The sequence below is a fragment of the Oncorhynchus clarkii genome, chromosome 8 (genome assembly GCF_045791955.1).
Source record: "Oncorhynchus clarkii lewisi isolate Uvic-CL-2024 chromosome 8, UVic_Ocla_1.0, whole genome shotgun sequence".
In the NCBI taxonomy this organism is placed as follows: Eukaryota; Metazoa; Chordata; class Actinopteri; order Salmoniformes; family Salmonidae; genus Oncorhynchus; species Oncorhynchus clarkii.
Window position 1 is genome coordinate 5,521,890 of NC_092154.1, and position 23,683 is coordinate 5,545,572.

Below are 23,683 nucleotides of genomic sequence, written 5' to 3' on the forward strand. Positions count from 1 at the left end.
TGTAATGTGTAGAAGATTTGATTTAAAAACTGTGAATAGGCCTAATATAGTTTACTTAATATTAATAAATTAGTTCATGTAATTTCACCCCTCCTCTTCCATCAGCTCACTCTCACGCCTCGCTCCAGTTACAGCCATGTCCACAGCGCAATCACTACTTTACCTCAGATGCCAACGTACAGTCAGTGAATGAATGAATCCTTCAAGAGATGAATTGAGTTCAACCGACTCTGGGTAAGTGGAAGGGTTGCCTTCATTGCCAAACTCTGATAATGTGGTTGTTATCAGCTGTGTGCAGGGCAGGATACTGTCTGGTGAGCGCCGAACAGTAGCCAAACAGAGCAGTTGCTATGGCGAGATTATTTTTTGCATTTGTGATTTCTGTGTGTAAAATTAGCACGGGACGGGGAGTAATTTCACAGGGACAGAACAGGAAAGTTCAGTCGTTATAGAACAGTTGCCAAAACAGGACAGTACGGGAAAAGATTTGACAGGACAAGACAGGACAGGAATGGGTTTTCACTCCCGTGTCAACCTCTACACTTTTAGACAAAAAAGGTTTCCTAAAGGGTTCTTCGGCTGTCCCCGTAGGAGAACCCTTTTTGGTTCCAGGTAGAACTCTTTTGGGTTCCATGTAGAACCCTCTGTGGAAAGGGTATTACATGGAACTCAAAAGGGTTCTACCTGGAATCAAAAGAGTTCTACAGAAGGGTTCTTCAAAGGGTTCTCCTATGGGGATAGCTGAAGAGCAGTTTTGGTTCTAGTTAGCACCTTTTTTCTAAGAGTGTAGTGCAGGGTGAAGTCACATTTACATTTTAGGTAATTTAGCAGACGCTCTTATCCAGAGCGACTTACAATTAGTGCATTCCTCTTCAGCTAGGTGAGACATATCACAATTGTAGCAAGTGCATTTCCCCCACAATGCTCAGTAGACGCTGACCTTGGTTCAGTTTAGCATTTTCCATACTAATGGTTAATCTATCACTCGGGGGAAACTTCACCCCGGACCCCTCACAGGCTGAGGATGGGGCATGAAGAACAGGAGAATATCGGCCAGAAATCATTCACGACAATGCAATGAAAATGAACAAATAGCAAGATATATAGCATCCTGCAAACTGCTGAGTCTATATGGCTGGGTTGGTGAATGCTTACCGCTGAGTCTATATGGGTGGGTTGGTGAATGCCCTGCATGCTTACCGCTGAGTCTATATGGGTGGGTTGGTGAATGCCCTGCATGCTTACCGCTGAGTCTATATGGGTGGGTTGGTGAATGCCCTGCATGCTTACCGCTGAGTCTATATGGGTGGGTTGGTGAATGCCCTGCATGCTTACCGCTGAGTCTATATGGGTGGGTTGGTGAATGCCCTGCATGCTTACCGCTAAGTCTATATGGGTGGGTTGGTGAATGCCCTGCATGCTTACCGCTGAGTCTATATGGGTGGGTTGGTGAATGCCCTGCATGCTTACCGCTGAGTCTATATGGGTGGGTTGGTGAATGCCCTGCATGCTTACCGCTGAGTCTATATGGGTGGGTTGGTGAATGCCCTGCATGCTTACCGCTGAGTCTATATGGGTGGGTTGGTGAATGCCCTGCATGCTTACCGCTAAGTCTATATGGGTGGGTTGGTGAATGCCCTGCATGCTTACCGCTGAGTCTATATGGGTGGGTTGGTGAATGCCCTGCATGCTTACCGCTGAGTCTATATGGGTGGGTTGGTGAATGCTTACTGCTGAGTCTATATGGGTGGGTTGGTGAATGCCCTGCATGCTTACCGCTGAGTCTATATGGGTGGGTTGGTGAATGCCCTGCATGCTTACCGCTGAGTCTATATGGCTGGGTTGGTGAATGCCCTGCATGCTTATCGCTGAGTCTTTATGGGTGGGTTGGTGAATGCTTACCGCTGAGTCTATATGGCTGGGTTGGTGAATGCCCTGCATGCTTACCGCTGAGTCTATATGGGTGGGTTGGTGAATGCCCTGCATGCTTACCGCTGAGTCTTTATGGGTGGGTTGGTGAATGCCCTGCATGCTTACCGCTGAGTCTTTATGGGTGCGTTGGCGAATGCCCTGCATGCTTACCGCTGAGTCTATATGGGTGGGTTGGTGAATGCCCTGCATGCTTATCGCTGAGTCTTTATGGGTGGGTTGGTGAATGCTTACCGCTGAGTCTATATGGCTGGGTTGGTGAATGCCCTGCATGCTTACCGCTGAGTCTATATGGGTGGGTTGGTGAATGCCCTGCATGCTTACCGCTGAGTCTATATGGGTGGGTTGGTGAATGCCCTGCATGCTTACCGCTGAGTCTATATGGGTGGGTTGGTGAATGCCCTGCATGCTTACTGCTGAGTCTTTATGGGTGGGTTGGTGAATGCCCTGCATGCTTACCGCTGAGTCTTTATGGGTGCGTTGGCGAATGCCCTGCATGCTTACCGCTGAGTCTATATGGGTGGGTTGGTGAATGCCCTGCATGCTTACCGCTGAGTCTATATGGGTGGGTTGGCGAATGCCCTGCATGCTTACCGCTGAGTCTATATGGGTGGGTTGGTGAATGCCCTGCATGCTTACCGCTGAGTCTATATGGGTGGGTTGGTGAATGCCCTGCATGCTTACCGCTGAGTCTATATGGGTGGGTTGGTGAATGCCCTGCATGCTTACCGCTGAGTCTATATGGCTGGGTTGGTGAATGCCCTGCATGCTTATTGCTGAGTCTTTATGGATGGGTTGGTGAATGCTTATCGCTGAGTCTATATGGCTGGGTTGGTGAATGCCCTGCAAGCTTACCGCTGAGTCTATATGGGTGGGTTGGTGAATGCCCTGCATGCTTACCGCTGAGTCTATATGGGTGGGTTGGTGAATGCCCTGCATGCTTACCGCTGAGTCTATATGGGTGGGTTGGTGAATGCCCTGCATGCTTACTGCTGAGTCTTTATGGGTGGGTTGGTGAATGCCCTGCATGCTTACCGCTGAGTCTTTATGGGTGCGTTGGCGAATGCCCCTGGCTCCAATCACCAGCTCTACTGACAGACTCCAACCTTGCTGTGGACAAACAGTGGGGTTGCAACATAACTTTCATGTCTTGACAAACTTCAGACTCATACAATATTTTCTGTGAAGTGAGCCGTGAGAAAAGGAAAACCCAGAGCATGTCTAATTGTAGATTATTGCATCATTTGTGGTGGAAATGTGATCAGGAAAATGAGATGATAGGTTTTTACTGCGTACTGACAGTACCTCACTCAGGTATTTACTGCGTACTGACAGGACCTCACTCAGGTATTTACTGCGTACTGACAGGACCTCACTCAGGTATTTACTGTGTCCTGACAGGACCTCATACTGACAGGACCTCACTCAGATATTTACTGTGTACTGACAGGACCTCACTCAGGTATTTACTGCGTACTGACAGGACCTCACTCAGGTATTTACTGTGTACTGACAGGACCTCATACTGACAGGACCTCACTCAGATATTTACTGTGTCCTGACAGGACCTCACTCAGGTATTTACTGTGTCCTGACAGGACCTCACTCAGGTATTTACTGTGTCCTGACAGGACCTCACTCGGGTATTTACTGTGTACCGACTGCAAATACCTGAGTGCGGCCCTTCCTAATTGTATTGTTTGTAAAGCCAACAGCAACACGAACCACCAGTTCGCAGGGGTAGACCTCCTCGTCAACGTTGATGAATTCCGTGAGCGTTTTGAAGAAGCGAACCATACACTCCTCCTCCTTCAGAGTAGCGTACTGCTGGAAGGTCTGGGTGATCAGCTTCCGAAGAGGACGAGACTGGGACAGAACATCACACATTAGACGACATTTTCATAACCCTATTTGATGTCAAATAGTAAACAGCGCGGTAAACGACACTGCCAGCATAGAAATGATCAGAAATGAACAGAAATTATCAGAAATTAACAGAAATTAACAGAAATTCTCTTTGTTGACATAATAGTTACAGCTAGGCTCATTATTAAAAACGTTGTAGAAACTTCCAATAATATGTTGAACGATCATGTGGAAATCAAAATTCATAAATGTACCTTCATGCGGTCAATGAGCTCCTGTGGGAAGAACAGGTTCAGCCCCACGTCCTTCCTTCATTGGTCAAAATAAATCACATTCAGAGAGACCAGTTAGAATAAACCAACCAATCAAACCAACGTGATATAAATGTTAGGTAAAAAACCATCCAATCAAACCAATGTGATAGAAAAGTTAGGTAAAAAACCAACCAATCAAACCAACGTGATAGAAAAGTTAGGTAAAAAATCAACCAATCAAACCAATGTGATAGAAAAGTTAGGTAAAAAATCAACCAATCAAACCAACGTGATAGAAAAGTTAGGTAAAAAATCAACCAATCAAACCAACGTGATAGAAAAGTTAGGTAAAAAAATCAACCAATCAAACCAATGTGATAGATAAGTTAGGTAAAATATCAACCAATCAAACCAATGTGATAGAAAAGTTAGGTAAAAAATCAACCAATCAAACCAATGTGATAGAAAAGTTAGGTAAAAAACAACCAATCAAACCAATGTGATAGAAAAGTTAGGTAAAAAACCAACCAATCAAACCAACGTGATAGAAAAGTTAGGTAAAAAACCAACCAATCAAACCAATGTGATAGAAAAGTTAGGTAAAAAATCAACCAATCAAACCAATGTGATAGAAAAGTTAGGTAAAAAACCAACCAATCAAACCAACGTGATAGAAAAGTTAGGTAAAAAACCAACCAATCAAACCAACGTGATAGAAAAGTTAGGTAAAAAACCAACCAATCAAACCAACGTGATAGAAAAGTTAGGTAAAAAACCAACCAATCAAACCAACGTGATAGAAAAGTTAGGTAAGAAAAACCAACCAATCAAACCAACGTGATAGAAAAGTTAGGTAAAAAACCAGCCAATCAAACCAACGTGATAGAAAAGTTAGGTAAAAAACCAACCAATCAAACCAACGTGATAGAAAAGTTAGGTAAAAAATCAACCAATCAAACCAATGTGATAGAAAAGTTAGGTAAAAAATCAGCCAATCAAACCAACGTGATAGAAAAGTTAGGTAAAAAATCAACCAATCAAACCAACGTGATAGAAAAGTTAGGTAAAAAAATCAACCAATCAAACCAATGTGATAGAAAAGTTAGGTAAAATATCAACCAATCAAACCAATGTGATAGAAAAGTTAGGTAAAAAATCAACCAATCAAACCAATGTGATAGAAAAGTTAGGTAAAAAACCAACCAATCAAACCAACGTGATAGAAAAGTTAGGTAAAAAACAACCAATCAAACCAATGTGATAGAAAAGTTAGGTAAAAAACCAACCAATCAAACCAACGTGATAGAAAAGTTAGGTAAAAAACCAACCAATCAAACCAATGTGATAGAAAAGTTAGGTAAAAAATCAACCAATCAAACCAACGTGATAGAAAAGTTAGGTAAAAAATCAACCAATCAAACCAACGTGATAGAAAAGTTAGGTAAAAAACCAACCAATCAAACCAATGTGATAGAAAAGTTAGGTAAAAAATCAACCAATCAAACCAATGTGATAGAAAAGGTAGGTAAATTAAGGTTGCTACCAACAAACATATAAATGTAAGTACTTACTCTAGTAACTCAAAGTTGGACTTCTTCTCCAAACCTTTAGCGTTCATGTCTTTATAAAACCTCCTGAGGACCAAGCAGAAAAACACTGTTTTATTTTTAACCGACTCAGTGATGTTTCCCGGCTTTTAAATTATTAATATATTTTTAAAGATCCTATTAAAATGTTCTGTATGGTGGAGGAAAAGCTTATAAGCGTTTCACTGTATCGTTTACACCCATTATATTATGTCATGTGACAAATAAACTTGAATTTGAATTGATTTGGAACAACGTGACATACGAGGCTCTACTACGGACAAACCCACTATGACGTTGATGACGTCTACACGTTAACAAGAGGATACATAAGGAAACTCACCTGATCTCCAGACAGCCCAGCTGCAGGGCCATCCCATCACTGACCTTACTGGCATGGTACTGCATGTAGTCACTACGCACCTAACACAGACCCAAGATGGCATAGAGAGACCACATGTACTGTTGTTAACGGGTTAGAGTTAGTTACGCTGCATTTCATCTTTGACCTTACTGGCATGGTACTGCATGTAATCAGCACGCACCTAACACAGGCAATATCGAGAGAACACGTTCATTGTTATCTACATGTAGTCACTATACATCTAACACAGGCAATATCGAGAGAACATGTTCATTGTTATCTACATGTAGTCACTATACACCTAACACAGGCAATATCGAGAGAACACGTAATTAACTGTTGAAGTCACTCAGCCTGGTCTCATAGTCTAGACGTAATATAGTACATGTAAATCCGGGACACTCAAATTAGTATGGTATGTTATGTTTGCTGTTAATATATAAAGACAGATGGTTACTTAAGGCTTAAACCAAAGTAGGGTGGTTGGTTGGGTTAGATGGGTGGGCGTATAACGTGAACGTCTAGCAACCCAAAAGGTCCCATCAGGGACAACTTTATATAATTAGCAATTTTTCAACTACTTACTACTTTCTAGCTACTTTGCAACCACTTAGCATGTCAGCTAACCCTTCCCCTAACTATAACCTTAACCTTTCAATCTAACTCCTAAACTTAGGAGTTAGATTAAACCTAGCTAAACCTAGCTAATGTTAGCCAGCTAGCTAACATTAGCCACCAAGCTAAAATTCATAACATATCAATTTTTGCAAATTCTTTAACATATAATATGAAGTGTAAGTTGTAACATATCATATGAAATGGGTGACGGACATCCACAAATGAAAACATACCATACGTAGCATGTAATATTAAACAGAGTGAATCGGATTTACTTACACAATGATAAGAAGTGCTCTGAGACTAGGTTGTGTAACTATGCATCTACAGTATTACCACAAGTTCAATACAACAGACAACAGAAAACAGTGAATTATCGCAGACGACGAAGTTCTGGAAATTAGTCATGTGTTCTCTACATAGTCAGAGTATTAATGTGTTCTCTACATAGTCAGAGTATTAATGTGTTCTCTACATAGAGTACTAATGTGTTCTCTACATAGAGTATTAATGTGTTCTCTACATAGAGTATTAATGTGGTCTCTACATAGTCAGAGTATTAATGTGTTCTCTACATAGAGTATTAATGTGGTCTCTACATAGTCAGAGTATTAATGTGTTCTCTGCATAGAGTATTAATGTGGTCTCTACATAGTCAGAGTATTAATGTGTTCTCTACATAGAGTATTAATGTGTTCTCTACATAGTCAGAGTATTAATGTGGTCTCTACATAGTCAGAGTATTAATGTGTTCTCTACATAGTCAGAGTAGTAATGTGTTCTCTACATAGTCAGAGTATTAATGTGTTCTCTACATAGTCAGAGTATTAATGTGTTCTCAACATAGTCAGAGTGGTAATGTGTTATCTACATAGTCAGAGTAGTAATGTGTTCTCTACATAGTCAGAGTATTAATGTGTTCTCTACATAGTCAGAGTACTAATGTGTTCTCAACATAGTCAGAGTGGTAATGTGTTATCTACATAGTCAGAGTAGTAATGTGTTCTCTACATAGGGTATTAATGTGTTCTCTACATAGTCAGAGTACTAATGTGTTCTCTACATAGAGTATTAATGTGTTCTCTACATAGGGTATTAATGTGTTCTCTACATAGAGTACTAATGTGTTCTCAACATAGGCAGAGTATTAATGTGTTCTCTACATAGTCAGAGTATTAATGTGTTCTCTACATAGTCAGAGTAGTAATGTGTTCTCTACATAGTCAGAGTAGTAATGTGTTCTCTACATAGTCAGAGTAGTAATGTGTTCTCTACATAGTCAGATTATGAATGTGTTCTCTACATAGAGTACTAATGTGTTCTCTACATAGTCAGAATATTAATGTGTTCTCTACATAGTCAGAGTATTAATGTGTTCTCTACATAGAGTACTAATGTGTTCTCTACATAGTCAGAATATTAATGTGTTCTCTACATAGTCAGAGTATTAATGTGTTCTCTACATAGTCAGAGTAGTAATGTGTTCTCTACATAGTCAGAGTATTAATGTGTTCTCTACATAGTCAGAGTATTAATGTGGTCTCTACATAGAGTACTAATGTGTTCTCTACATAGTCAGATTATGAATGTGTTCTCTACATAGAGTACTAATGTGTTCTCTACATAGTCAGAATATTAATGTGTTCTCTACATAGTCAGAGTATTAATGTGTTCTCTACATAGAGCACTAATGTGTTCTCTACATAGAGTACTAATGTGTTCTCTACATAGTCAGAGTACTGCTTGCTGCCTACTGTACCTGTTGATAGAAATACAGCAGTGTAGTACTGTCTTCTTTAAACTTTTCCAGGAAGTTGACTGGAATGTAGCGGACTCTCAGGTCATACCTGTGGAGAGATGAAAATAACCATACTTCAGAGTAGCAGTCTTCAACTGATGAACGTACCTCTGCTTTAGAGTAGCAGTATTTAACTGATGAACGTACCCATATTTTAGACTAGGAGTCTACAACTGATGAACAACCCATATTTTAGACTAGGAGTCTACAACTGATGAGCGTACCCATATTTTAGACTAGGAGTCTACAACTGATGAACTACCCATATTTTAGACTAGGAGTCTACAATTGATGAACTATCATATTTTAGACTAGGAGTCTACAACTGATGAACTACCCATATTTTAGAGTAGAAATTATTCAACCTTTTCTTGGTCAGGGACCCCGTCCCAGGCGAACCCAAAGCACCACCCCAACACTGTATATTTTACAGTGGAGGTTGAAGCAGAAACAAACTCCTTTGTCTGCGACTCTTTCGTCTCGTGGCTCCATGAAGAAACTTCCTTTAAACTCCTTTAAACAAGGCTGTCGTACATTGGTTCACTTATGCCCTAAAATAAATGTGTTCATATGAGCAGGAATATTGTATATACATTTGTTCATATGGGCAGAATATTGGAAGGCCAAACCGGAAACCCATGGTCCTCATTATACATTAGCAAAAATAAATAGTTGCATGTCTTGTGTTGTCATCAGGTGAATGATAAGGGCAAGGAGAAATAATCAACATCCGTCTCCCCTTCTCCACCTCCTCAATCCGTGTCCCACTCCTCCTCCTCCTCCCTGTCCCACTCCTCCTCCTCCATCCCTGTCCCACTCCTCCTCCACCCTGTCCCACTCCTCCTCTGCCACCCCTGTCCCACTCCTCCTCCTCCACCCTGTCCCACTCCTCCTCCCTGTCCCACTCCTCCTCCCTGTCCCACTCCTCCTCCAGCCCTGTCCCACTCCTCCTCTAGCCCTGTCCCACTCCTCCACTCTGTCCCACTCCTCCCCCCTGTCCCACTCCTCCTCCAGCCCTGTCCCACTCCTCCTCCAGCCCTGTCCCACTCCTCCTCCTCCACCCTGTCCCACTCCTCCTCCTCCACCCTGTCCCACTCCTCCTCCTCCACCCTGTCCCACTCCTCCTCCTCCACCCCTGTCCCACTCCTCCTCCTCCTCCTCCCCTGTCCCACTCCTCCTCCACCCCTGTCCCACTCCTCCTCCACCCTGTCCCACTCCTCCTCCTCCTCCTCCACCCTGTCCCACTCCTCCTCCTCCACCCTGTCCCACTCCTCCACCCTGTCCCACTCCTCCTCCCTGTCCCACTCCTCCTCCAGCCCTGTCCCACTCCTCCTCCTCCACCCTGTCCCACTCCTCCTCCTCCACCCCTGTCCCACTCCTCCTCCTCCTCCTCCTCCTCCACCCCTGTCCCACTCCTCCTCCACCCTGTCCCACTCCTCCTCCATCCCTGTCCCACTCCTCCATCCACCCCGGCCCACTCCTCCATCCACCCCTGTCCCACTCGTCCTCCACCCCTGTCCCATCCCTCCACCCCTCCTCTCACCTCCACTCTGCCTCCACGTGATGACTCTCATAGCGTTGCTCCACCTCCCCCACGGTCAGGTCTGGATGGAGCCAGTGGAGCTCGTCTGACTTGAGGTGCTTCAGCAGCAGACCATAGCAGCCTTTATACTGGATGTTAGGGCCCAGTCTACCACTGGTCAGGATAGACTGGACTATAGCCTGGGGGAGAGAGACCAGTATGGAGTCAGTCTGAGTTAAAAGGATACCACTGGTCAGGATAGACTGGACTATAGCCTGGAGGAGAGAGACCAGTATGGAGTCAGTCTGAGATAAAATGATACCACTGATCAGAATAGACTGGACTATAGCCTGGAGGAGAGAGACCAGTATGGAGTCAGTCTGAGTTAAAATGATACCACTGGTCAGGATAGACTGGACTATAGCCTGGGGGAGAGAGACCAGTATGGAGTCAGTCTGAGTTAAAATGATACCACTGGTCAGGATAGACTGGACTATAGCCAGGGGGAGAGAGACCAGTATGGAGATAGTCACAGTTATTAAAAGGATACCACTGGTCAGGATAGACTGGACTATAGCCTGGAGGAGAGAGACCAGTGTGGAGACCGTCACAGTTAAAAGGATACCACTGGTCAGGATAGACTGGACTATAGCCTGGAGGAGAGAGACCAGTGTGGAGACCGTCACAGTTAAAAGGATACCACTGGTCAGGATAGACTGGACTATAGCCTGGAGGAGAGAGACCAGTGTGGAGACCGTCACAGTTAAAAGGATACCACTGGTCAGGATAGACTGTACTTTAGCCTGGAGGAGAGAGACCAGTCTGGAGACCGGCACAGTTAACAGGATACCACTGGTCAGGATAGACTGGACTATAGCCTGGAGGAGAGAGACCAGTGTGGAGACCGTCACAGTTAAAAGGATACCACTGGTCAGGATAGACTGGACTATAGCCTGGAGGAGAGAGACCAGTGTGGAGACCGTCACAGTTAAAAGGATACCACTGGTCAGGATAGACTGGACTATAGCCTGGAGGAGAGAGACCAGTGTGGAGACCGTCACAGTTAAAAGGATACCACTGGTCAGGATAGACTGGACTATAGCCTGGAGGAGAGAGACCAGTGTGGAGACCGTCACAGTTAAAAGGATACCACTGGTCAGGATAGACTGGACTATAGCCTGGAGGAGAGAGACCAGTGTGGAGACCGTCACAGTTAAAAGGATACCACTGGTCAGGATAGACTGGACTATAGCCTGGAGGAGAGAGACCAGTATGGAGATAGTCACAGTTATTAAAAGGATACCACTGGTCAGGATAGACTGGACTATAGCCTGGAGGAGAGAGACCAGTGTGGAGACCGTCACAGTTAAAAGGATACCACTGGTCAGGATAGACTGGACTATAGCCTGGAGGAGAGAGACCAGTGTGGAGACCGTCACAGTTAAAAGGATACCACTGGTCAGGATAGACTGGACTATAGCCTGGAGGAGAGAGACCAGTCTGGAGACCGTCACAGTTAAAAGGATACCACTGGTCAGGATAGACTGGACTATAGCCTGGAGGAGAGAGACCAGTGTGGAGACCGTCACAGTTAAAAGGATACCACTGGTCAGGATAGACTGGACTATAGCCTGGAGGAGAGAGACCAGTGTGGAGACCGTCACAGTTAAAAGGATACCACTGGTCAGGATAGACTGGACTATAGCCTGGAGGAGAGAGACCAGTCTGGAGACCGTCACAGTTAAAAGGATACCACTGGTCAGGATAGACTGGACTATAGCCTGGAGGAGAGAGACCAGTGTGGAGACCGTCACAGTTAAATGGATACCACTGGTCAGGATAGACTGGACTATAGCCTGGAGGAGAGAGACCAGTCTGGAGACCGTCACAGTTAAAAGGATACCACTGGTCAGGACAGACTGGATGTTACAAACCCCTTTGGCATTGTAGTCTAGTGGGGATGAAAACGAGACATGTAACATATCTCATACAAATCATAACAGTGAAAAGGAACAGTGAGAACTAATAACATCAGACAACCCAACTTTACCGTCAAACACTGGGGTTTATTGTTCAAACACACGCTAATGAGGGGGGGAAAAGGGGCTGAGCAAGGAGGCCTACAAACCTGACTCAGTTACACCAGCTCCGGGGGGGGGGGGGGGGGGGCTGAGCAAGGAGGCCTACAAACCTGACTCAGTTACACCAGCTCTGGGGGGGAAGGGCTCAGCAAGGAGGCCTACAAACCTGACTCAGTTACACCAGCTCCGGGGGGGGGGGGGGGGGCTGAGCAAGGAGGCCTACAAACCTGACTCAGTTACACCAGCTCCGGGGGGGGGAGGGGCTGAGCAAGGAGGCCAACAAACCTGACTCAGTTACACCAGCTCTGGGGGGGAGGGCTCAGCAAGGAGGCCTACAAACCTGACTCAGTTACACCAGCTCCGGGGGGGAGGGGCTGAGCAAGGAGACCTACAAACCTGACTCAGTTACACCAGCTCCGGGGGGAGGGGCTGAGCAAGGAGGCCTACAAACCTGACTCAGTTACACCAGCTCCGGGAGGGGAGGGGCTGAGCAAGGAGGCCTACAAACCTGACTCAGTTACACCAGCTCCGGGGGGAAGGGGCTGAGCAAGGAGGCCTACAAAACTGACTCAGTTACACCAGCTCCGGGGGGGGGAGGGGCTGAGCAAGGGGGCCTACAAACGTGACTCAGTTACACCAGCTCCGGGGGGGGGGGGGGGGGGGGGGGGGAGGGGCTGAGCAAGGAGGCCTACAAACCTGACTCAGTTACACCAGCTCTGGGGGGGAGGGCTCAGCAAGGAGGCCTACAAACCTGACTCAGTTACACCAGCTCCGGGGGGGGGAGGGGCTGAGCGAGGAGGCCTACAAACCTGACTCAGTTACACCAGCTCTGGGGGGGGAGGGCTCAGCAAGGAGGCCTACAAACCTGACTCAGTTACACCAGCTCCGGGGGGGAGGGGCCGAGCAAGGAGGCCTACAAACCTGACTCAGTTACACCAGCTCCGGGGGGAAGGGGCTGAGCAAGGAGGCCTACAAAACTGACTCAGTTACACCAGCTCCGGGGGGGGGGGGGGGCTGAGCAAGGAGGCCAACAAACCTGACTCAGTTACACCAGCTCTGGGGGGGGAGGGCTCAGCAAGGAGGCCTACAAACCTGACTCAGTTACACCAGCTCCGGGGGGGAGGGGCTGAGCAAGGAGGCCTACAAACCTGACTCAGTTACACCAGCTCCGGGAGGGGAGGGGCTGAGCAAGGAGGCCTACAAACCTGACTCAGTTACACCAGCTCCGGGGGGAAGGGGCTGAGCAAGGAGGCCTACAAACCTGACTCAGTTACACCAGCTCCGGGGGGAAGGGGCTGAGCAAGGAGGCCTACAAACCTGACTCAGTTACACCAGCTCCGGGGGGAAGGGGCTGAGCAAGGAGGCCTACAAAACTGACTCAGTTACACCAGCTCCGGGGGGGGGAGGGGCTGAGCAAGGAGGCCTACAAACCTGACTCAGTTACACCAGCTCTGGGGGGGGAGGGCTCAGCAAGGAGGCCTACAAACCTGACTCAGTTACACCAGCTCCGGGGGGGAGGGGCTGAGCAAGGAGGCCTACAAACCTGACTCAGTTACACCAGCTCTGGGGGGGGAGGGCTCAGCAAGGAGGCCTACAAACCTGACTCAGTTACACCAGCTCCGGGGGGGGGAGGGGCTGAGCAAGGAGGCCTACAAACCTGACTCAGTTACACCAGCTCTGGGGGGGAGGGCTCAGCAAGGAGGCCTACAAACCTGACTCAGTTACACCAGCTCCGGGGGGGAGGGGCTGAGCAAGGAGGCCTACAAACCTGACTCAGTTACACCAGCTCCGGGAGGGGAGGGGCTGAGCAAGGAGGCCTACAAACCTGACTCAGTTACACCAGCTCCGGGGGGAAGGGGCTGAGCAAGGAGGCCTACAAAACTGACTCAGTTACACCAGCTCCGGGGGGGAGGGGCTGAGCAAGGAGACCTACAAACCTGACTCAGTTACACCAGCTCCGGGGGGGAGGGGCTGAGCAAGGAGGCCGACAAACCTGACTCAGTTACACCAGCTCCGGGAGGGGAGGGGCTGAGCAAGGAGGCCTACAAACCTGACTCAGTTACACCAGCTCCGGGGGGGGGGAGGGGCTGAGCAAGGAGGCCAACAAACCTGACTCAGTTACACCAGCTCTGGGGGGGAGGGCTCAGCAAGGAGGCCTACAAACCTGACTCAGTTACACCAGCTCCGGGGGGGAGGGGCTGAGCAAGGAGACCTACAAACCTGACTCAGTTACACCAGCTCCGGGGGGGAGGGGCTGAGCAAGGAGGCCTACAAACCTGACTCAGTTACACCAGCTCCGGGAGGGGAGGGGCTGAGCAAGGAGGCCTACAAACCTGACTCAGTTACACCAGCTCCGGGGGGAAGGGGCTGAGCAAGGAGGCCTACAAAACTGACTCAGTTACACCAGCTCCGGGGGGGGGAGGGGCTGAGCAAGGGGGCCTACAAACGTGACTCAGTTACACCAGCTCCGGGGGGGGGGGGGGGGGGGGGGGAGGGGCTGAGCAAGGAGGCCTACAAACCTGACTCAGTTACACCAGCTCTGGGGGGGAGGGCTCAGCAAGGAGGCCTACAAACCTGACTCAGTTACACCAGCTCCGGGGGGGGGTGGGGCTGAGCGAGGAGGCCTACAAACCTGACTCAGTTACACCAGCTCTGGGGGGGGAGGGCTCAGCAAGGAGGCCTACAAACCTGACTCAGTTACACCAGCTCCGGGGGGGAGGGGCCGAGCAAGGAGGCCTACAAACCTGACTCAGTTACACCAGCTCCGGGGGGAAGGGGCTGAGCAAGGAGGCCTACAAAACTGACTCAGTTACACCAGCTCCGGGGGGGGGGGGGGCTGAGCAAGGAGGCCTACAAACCTGACTCAGTTACACCAGCTCTGGGGGGGGAGGGCTCAGCAAGGAGGCCTACAAACCTGACTCAGTTACACCAGCTCCGGGGGGGAGGGGCTGAGCAAGGAGGCCTACAAACCTGACTCAGTTACACCAGCTCCGGGAGGGGAGGGGCTGAGCAAGGAGGCCTACAAACCTGACTCAGTTACACCAGCTCCGGGGGGAAGGGGCTGAGCAAGGAGGCCTACAAACCTGACTCAGTTACACCAGCTCCGGGGGGAAGGGGCTGAGCAAGGAGGCCTACAAACCTGACTCAGTTACACCAGCTCCGGGGGGAAGGGGCTGAGCAAGGAGGCCTACAAAACTGACTCAGTTACACCAGCTCCGGGGGGGGGAGGGGCTGAGCAAGGAGGCCTACAAACCTGACTCAGTTACACCAGCTCTGGGGGGGGAGGGCTCAGCAAGGAGGCCTACAAACCTGACTCAGTTACACCAGCTCCGGGGGGGAGGGGCTGAGCAAGGAGGCCTACAAACCTGACTCAGTTACACCAGCTCTGGGGGGGGAGGGCTCAGCAAGGAGGCCTACAAACCTGACTCAGTTACACCAGCTCCGGGGGGGGGAGGGGCTGAGCAAGGAGGCCTACAAACCTGACTCAGTTACACCAGCTCTGGGGGGGAGGGCTCAGCAAGGAGGCCTACAAACCTGACTCAGTTACACCAGCTCCGGGGGGGAGGGGCTGAGCAAGGAGGCCTACAAACCTGACTCAGTTACACCAGCTCCGGGAGGGGAGGGGCTGAGCAAGGAGGCCTACAAACCTGACTCAGTTACACCAGCTCCGGGGGGAAGGGGCTGAGCAAGGAGGCCTACAAAACTGACTCAGTTACACCAGCTCCGGGGGGGGGAGGGGCTGAGCAAGGAGGCCTACAAACCTGACTCAGTTACACCAGCTCTGGGGGGGGAGGGCTCAGCAAGGAGGCCTACAAACCTGACTCAGTTACACCAGCTCCGGGGGGGAGGGGCTGAGCAAGGAGGCCTACAAACCTGACTCAGTTACACCAGCTCCGGGAGGGGAGGGGCTGAGCAAGGAGGCCTACAAACCTGACTCAGTTACACCAGCTCCGGGGGGAAGGGGCTGAGCAAGGGGCCTACAAACCTGACTCAGTTACACCAGCTCCGGGGGGAAGGGGCTGAGCAAGGAGGCCTACAAACCTGACTCAGTTACACCAGCTCCGGGTGGAAGGGGCTGAGCAAGGAGGCCTACAAAACTGACTCAGTTACACCAGCTCCGGGGGGGGGAGGGGCTGAGCAAGGAGGCCTACAAACCTCTCAGTTACACCAGCTCTGGGGGGGGGGGCTCAGCAAGGAGGCCTACAAACCTGACTCAGTTACACCAGCTCCGGGGGGGAGTGGCTGAGCAAGGAGGCCTACAAACCTGACTCAGTTACACCAGCTCCGGGAGGGGAGGGTCTGAGCAAGGAGGCCTACAAACCTGACTCAGTTACACCAGCTCCGGGGGGAAGGGGCTGAGCAAGGAGGCCTACAAACCTGACTCAGTTACACCAGCTCCGGGGGGAAGGGGCTGAGCAAGGAGGCCTACAAAACTGACTCAGTTACACCAGCTCCGGGGGGGGGGAGGGGCTGAGCAAGGAGGCCTACAAACCTGACTCAGTTACACCAGCTCCGGGGGGAAGGGGCTGAGCAAGGAGGCCTACAAAACTGACTCAGTTACACCAGCTCCGGGGGGGGGAGGGGCTGAGCAAGGAGGCCTACAAACCTCTCAGTTACACCAGCTCTGGGGGGGGGGGGGGCTCAGCAAGGAGGCCTACAAACCTGACTCAGTTACACCAGCTCCGGGGGGGAGTGGCTGAGCAAGGAGGCCTACAAACCTGACTCAGTTACACCAGCTCCGGGAGGGGAGGGTCTGAGCAAGGAGGCCTACAAACCTGACTCAGTTACACCAGCTCCGGGGGGAAGGGGCTGAGCAAGGAGGCCTACAAACCTGACTCAGTTACACCAGCTCCGGGAGGGGAGGGGCTGAGCAAGGAGGCCTACAAACCTGACTCAGTTACACCAGCTCCGGGGGGGTGGGGAGGGGCTGAGCTGGACCCAAGGAAAGAACTAATAAATATCCCAAAAAACCTAAGCTAGTCTAGCCTGCTTCATGAACAGCTAGCTAACTAACCAATAAAATACAGTGGGTGGTCCGCCCAGTTCTAACTAGGGTACTTAGACAGTGTTTTCCTACAGGTAATGTATGCCCATGGGCGACTGAGCTTTGTATCTATAGACTATAACTAAGAAACTAAGTGACGTCTGTGTAGAATTGACGATAAAAATAATTATATGTCTTATTTCAAACAACTGCAGTTCACATATCCATTTCCAACTCCCAAGGGGTTGTCCACACCATGAACAGAAGCGTACTTCCTTTCCTACTACAACAGATCCTCAATCAATGCATCCATCCTATCAATCAAAATGTCAATAAACTCATCAACCAATAAATAAATCAATCAATCAAATGTATTTATGTATATTACATGTATTTATGTGTATCAAATGTATTTATGTATATTATATGTATTTATGTACATCAAATGTATTTATGTATATTGCATGAATGGATGTATATCAAATGTATTTATGTACATCAAATGTACTTATGTACATCAAATGTATTTATGTACATCAAACATATTTATGTGTATCAAATGTATTTATGTATATCAAATATATTTATGTATATTACATGTATTTATGTACATCAAATGTATTTATGTACATCAAATGTATTTATGTATATGGAATGTATTTATATATATAAAATGTATATTACATGTATTTATATATATCAAATGTATTTATATACATAAAATGTATATTACATGTATTTATGTATATGAAATGTATTTATATATATCAAATGTATTTATATATATAAAATGTATATTACATGTATTTATATATATCAAATGTATTTATATACATAAAATGTATTTATGTATATGGAATGTATTTATATATATAAAATGTATATTACATGTATTTATATATATCAAATGTATTTATATACATAAAATGTATATTACATGTATTTATGTATATCAAATGTATTTATATATATCAAATGTATTTATATATATAAAATGTATATTACATGTATTTATGTATATCAAATGTATATTACATGTATTTATGTACATCAAACGTATTCTTGTGTATCAAATGTATTAATGTATAGTACATGTATTTATGTATATTACATGTATTTATGTATAGTACATGTATTTATGTATATTACATGTATTTATGTGTTTCAAATGTATTTATGTACATTACATGTATTTCTGTGTATCAAATGTATTTATGTATATCAAATGTATTTATGTACATCAAATGTATTTATGTACATCAAATGTATTTATGTATATATATAACAGCTGGTCAAAGTGTAGTTAATCACCCTGATCTTCCAGGAGCTGTCACACTTGACCAGTTTGAAGTTTTTCCCCAGGGTGTTGTTGGTGGAAAAACAGACTTTGAGGATCTTGGTGGGTCCCCCCTCCCCGCTGAAGGGGCTCTGTTGTGGGCCGTCGTTGTGGCCGGGGCTGGGTAGCCTCCAGGACAGGGTGGTAGTGTCTCCCTGCATCACCTCGTACATTCTCACGGTAGAGAGAATGATAACGTCATACTGATGTCACACCTGGGGAGAGGGCGAGAGAGGGAGAGGGAGAGTGAAAGAGGGGGGGGGGAGAGAGAGAGGGATGTGGGGAGATAGAGAGAAAGAGGAGGGGGGAGAGAGAGAAAGAGGAGGGGGGAGAGAGAGAAAGAGGAGGGGGGAGAGAGAGCGGGAGAGAGAAAGAGAAGGGGTAGAGAGAGAAAGAGGAGGGGGAGAGACAAAGAGGAGGGGGGAGAGAGAGAAAGAGGAGGGGGGAGAGAGAGAAAGAGGAGGGGGAGAGAAAGAGGAGGGGGAGGGAGAGGGAGAGAGAAAGAGGGGGAGAGAGAGAAAGAGGAGTAGGAGAGAGAGAAAGAGGAGGGGGAGAGAGAGAAAGAGGAGGGGGAGAGAGAGAAAGAGGAGGGAGAGAGAAAGAGGGGGGAGAGAGAGAGGGACAGGGGGGGGGGGTGTTATTGCCATCATCCCTAGTTTGAGACAGAGAGGGTGGTCAGTCAGAAAGATACCAGGTAACTTTCCCACTCTGGATCAATCCAGTCAAAACCCAGAACTTCAGTTCAGCCGTGACATGATTTATATAGTAATAATGCTATGCGTTGTACTGTAGTGTCAGATGTGGTTGTGACTCACTTTACAGTTGATTTACAGATGTGATCTACTGATAATAGCCCAAAATTCCTGTCTTTCACTTCATGTGAAGGCCTGTATTAATCACAAGGTAAGCTCGCAGCGGCACGGCGTGTAGGCCCTACACACACCACGTTCAGTATCTATTCTACTGTAGCAGAGAACATAGTGCTATGTAGAACCATTTGTCTCAGTAGTAGAACACTCTGACAAAATGGTTCCCGATAGAACCCTTTCAGGTGAGATATAAAAAAAAAAACACTTTTTGGTTACTAATCGAGTAGCAACCTTTCAGAGGTTATAACAGTGGGGAGAACAAGTATTTGATACACTGCCGATTTTGCAGGTTTTCCTATTTACAAAGCATGTAGAGGTCTGTACATTTTTATCATAGGTACACTTCAACTATGAGAGACGGAATCTAAAACAAACATCCAGAAAATCACATTGTATGATTTTTAAGTTAATTAATTTGCATTTTATTGCATGACATAAGTATTTGATACATCAGAAAAGCAGAACTTAACATTTGGTACAGAAACCTTTGTTTGCAATTACAGAGATCATATGTTTCCTGTAGTTCTTGACCAGGTTTGCACACACTGCAGCAGGGATTTTGGCCCACTCCTCCAAACAGACCTTCTCCAGATCCTTCAGGTTTCGGGGCTGTCGCTGGGCAATACGGACTTTCAGCTCCCTCCAAAGATTTTCTATTGGGTTCAGGTCTGGAGACTGGCTAGGCCACTCCAGGACCTTGAGATGCTTCTTACGGAGCCACTCCTTAGTTGCCCTGGCTGTGTGTTTCAGGTAGTTGCCATTCTGGAAGACCCAGCCACGACCCATCTTCAATGCTCTTACTGAGGGAAGGAGGTTGTTTGCCAAGATCTCACGATACATGGCCCCATCCATCCTCCCCTCAATACGGTGCAGTCGTCCTGTCCCCTTTGCAGAAAAGCATCCCCAAAGAATGATGTTTCCACCTCCATGCTTCACTGTTGGGATGGTGTTCTTGGGGTTGTACTCATCCTTCTTCTTCCTCCAAACACGGCGAGTGGAGTTTAGACCAAAAAGCTATATATTTGTCTCATCAGACCACATGACCTTCTCCCATTCCTCCTCTGGACCAGATGGTCATTGGCAAACTTCAGACGGGCCTTGACATGCGCTGGTTTGAGCAGGGGGACCTTGCGTGTGCTGCAGGATTTTATTCCATGTTACTAATGGTTTTCTTTTAGACTGTGGTCCCAGCTCTCTTCAGGTCATTGACCAGGTCCTGCCATGTAGTTCTGGGCTGATCCCTCACCTTCCTCATGATCATTGATGCCCCACGAGGTGAGATCTTGCATGGAGCCCCAGACAGAAGGTGATTGACCGTCATCTTGAACTTCTTCCATTTTCTAATAATTGCACCAACAGTTGTTGCCTTCTCACCAAGCTGCTTGCTTATTGTCCTGTAGCCCATCCCAGCCTTGTGCAGGTCTACAATTATATCCCTGATGTTCTTACACAGCTCTCTGGTCTTGGCCATTGTGGAGAGGTTGGAGTCTGTTTGATTGAGTGTGTGGACAGGTGTCTTTTATACAGGTAACGAGTTCAAACAGGTGCAGTTAATACAGGCAATGAGTGGAGAACAGGAGGGCTTCTTAAAGAAAAACTAACAGGTCTTTGAGAGACGGAATTCTTACTGGTTGGTAGGTGATCAAATACTTATGTCATGCAATAAAATGCTAATTAATTACTTAACAATCATACAATGTGATGTTCTGGATTTTTGTTTTAGATTACGTCTCTCACAGTTGAAGTGTACCTATGATAAAAATTACAGACCTTTACATGCTTTGTAAGTAGGAAAACCTGCAAAATCGGCAGTGGATCAAATACTTGTTCTCCCCACTGTATGTGGAACCAGAGGTTATATGTGGAACCAGAGGTTATATGTGGAACCAGAGGTTCTATATGGAGAGGTTCTATGTGGAACCAAAAAGGGTTCAATATGATCTGAAAAGAGGGTTCTCCTACAGGTGACATGTGGTTGAATATAGCACTCTTCGTTTCTGAGCGTGTTCTGTATAAAAAAACAAAAAACAACCTTGGTTGATTTTCTTCAGAAATCATTTGGAAATATAAACGTAACAAACAACATTGAACGACATTTCGAACCCCTGAAGTGTTGAACCTAAAGCCGTGCTTGACATGAACCAATGACAGTAACAACATGAACTTGTTTGACCACAAAGCTGTAAAGGATAAACACCAGAGAAATCCCCAGACCTTTAACAAGGCACTAGGAGTGAGAACAAAAAAGGAGTCTGTTTTCTTAGCTCTCTCAATAGTATGTTAAGCAACAAGCATACTTCACCCTGCTTCATTTTATGTGTGTTCTAAGGAATGGGGGGACGGGGACGGGGACGGGGGGTCAACACAGTAGAGAATTGTGATATTATTTTTGACGATATTTTATCGATTCTATGATTTTCTATGGAGAAAACAAATGTTGTTAGGTAGTTAATGTTAGTTAGCGCTAGTCGGATGTACCTGCGCCAAAACTCTGATTTCTCTGCTTCTATAGCTTGGCCTGAATCTTATTTTACAATGGTACCTTTCCTCCCACAAACAGAACCTCTACATGCTATATGTTCCTCCCACAAACAGAACCTCTATATTCTATATGTTCCTCCCACAAACAGAACCTCTACATTCTATATGTTCCTGCCACAAACAGAACCTCTACATTCTATATGTTCCTGCCACAAACAGAACCTCTATATTCTATATGTTCCTGCCACAAACAGAACCTCTATATTCTATATGTTCCTCCCACAAACAGAACCTCTATATTATATATGTTCCTGCCACAAACAGAACCTCTATATTCTATATGTTCCTGCCACAAACAGAACCTCTATATTCTATATGTTCCTCCCACAAACAGAACCTCTATATTATATATGTTCCTGCCACAAACAGAACCTCTATATTATATATGTTCCTCCCACAAACAGAACCTCTATATTATATATGTTCCTGCCACAAACAGAACCTCTATATTATATATGTTCCTGCCACAAACAGAACCTCTACATTCTATATGTTCCTGCCACAAACAGAACCTCTATATTATATACGTTCCTGCCACAAACAGAACCTCTATATTATATATGTTCCTGCCACAAACAGAACCTCTATATTATATATGTTCCTGCCACAAACAGAACCTCTATATTCTAGATGTTCCTCCCACAAACAGAACCTCTATATTCTAGATGTTCCTCCCACAAACAGAACCTCTACATTCTAGATGTTCCTCCCACAAACAGAACCTCTATATTATATATGTTCCTGTCACAAACAGAACCTCTATATTCTATATGTTCCTCCCACAAACAGAACCTCTACATTATATATGTTCCTCCCACAAACAGAACCTCTATATTCTATATGTTCCTCCCACAAACAGAACCCCTACATTCTATATGTTCCTCCCACAAACAGAACCTCTATATTCTATATGTTCCTGCCACAAACAGAACCTCTACATGCTATATGTTCCTGCCACAAACAGAACCTCTACATGCTATATGTTCCTGCCACAAACAGAACCTCTACATGCTATATGTTCCTGCCACAAACAGAACCTCTATATTCTATATGTTCCTGCCACAAACAGAACCTCTACATGCTATACGTTCCTGCCACAAACAGAACCTCTACATGCTATATGTTCCTGCCACAAACAGAACCTCTACATTCTATATGTTCCTGCCACAAACAGAACCTCTACATTCTATATGTTCCTGCCACAAAGAGAACCTCTACATTCTATATGTTCCTCCCACAAACAGAACCTCTACATTCTATATGTTCCTCCCACAAACAGAACCTCTACATTCTATATGTTCCTCCCACAAACAGAACCTCTACATGCTATATGTTCCTGCCACAAACAGAACCTCTATATTCTATATGTTCCTCCCAAAAACAGAACCTCTACATTCTATATGTTCCTGCCACAAACAGAACCTCTATATTCTATATGTTCCTCCCAAAAACAGAACCTCTACATTCTATATGTTCCTCCCACAAACAGAACCTCTACATTCTATATGTTCCTGCCACAAACAGAACCTCTACATTCTATATGTTCCTCCCACAAACAGGACCTCTACATTCTATATGTTCCTGCCACAAACAGAACCTCTACATTCTATATGTTCCTCCCACAAACAGAACCTCTACATTCTATATGTTCCTGCCACAAACAGAACCTCTACATTCTATATGTTCCTCCCACAAACAGAACCTCTACATTCTATATGTTCCTGCCACAAACAGAACCTCTACATTCTATATGTTCCTCCCACAAACAGAACCTCTACATTCTATATGTTCCTGCCACAAACAGAACCTCTACATTCTATATGTTCCTCCCACAAACAGAACCTCTACATTCTATATGTTCCTGCCACAAACAGAACCTCTATATTCTAGATGTTCCTCCCACAAACAGAACCTCTACATTCTATATGTTCCTCC

General features: G+C 46.4%; 1 protein-coding gene across 1 annotated transcript in view; it reads right to left on the minus strand.

Annotated features, from left to right (window-relative positions):
- LOC139414886 (protein-tyrosine kinase 2-beta-like) overlaps window positions 1-23,683 on the minus strand; it is a 72,491-nt gene that overhangs the window by 30,500 nt on the left and 18,308 nt on the right. Inside the window, exons 2-9 of the mRNA XM_071162483.1 lie at window positions 18,314-18,553; window positions 9,959-10,137; window positions 8,377-8,464; window positions 5,979-6,058; window positions 5,621-5,683; window positions 4,050-4,104; window positions 3,655-3,795; window positions 2,965-3,039 (exon numbers count right to left, since the gene is read on the minus strand). Coding sequence (XP_071018584.1) covers window positions 2,965-3,039; window positions 3,655-3,795; window positions 4,050-4,104; window positions 5,621-5,683; window positions 5,979-6,058; window positions 8,377-8,464; window positions 9,959-10,137; window positions 18,314-18,511 — 879 coding nt within the window. The 5' untranslated portion in view covers window positions 18,512-18,553. The remainder of the gene's footprint in view (window positions 1-2,964; window positions 3,040-3,654; window positions 3,796-4,049; window positions 4,105-5,620; window positions 5,684-5,978; window positions 6,059-8,376; window positions 8,465-9,958; window positions 10,138-18,313; window positions 18,554-23,683) is intronic.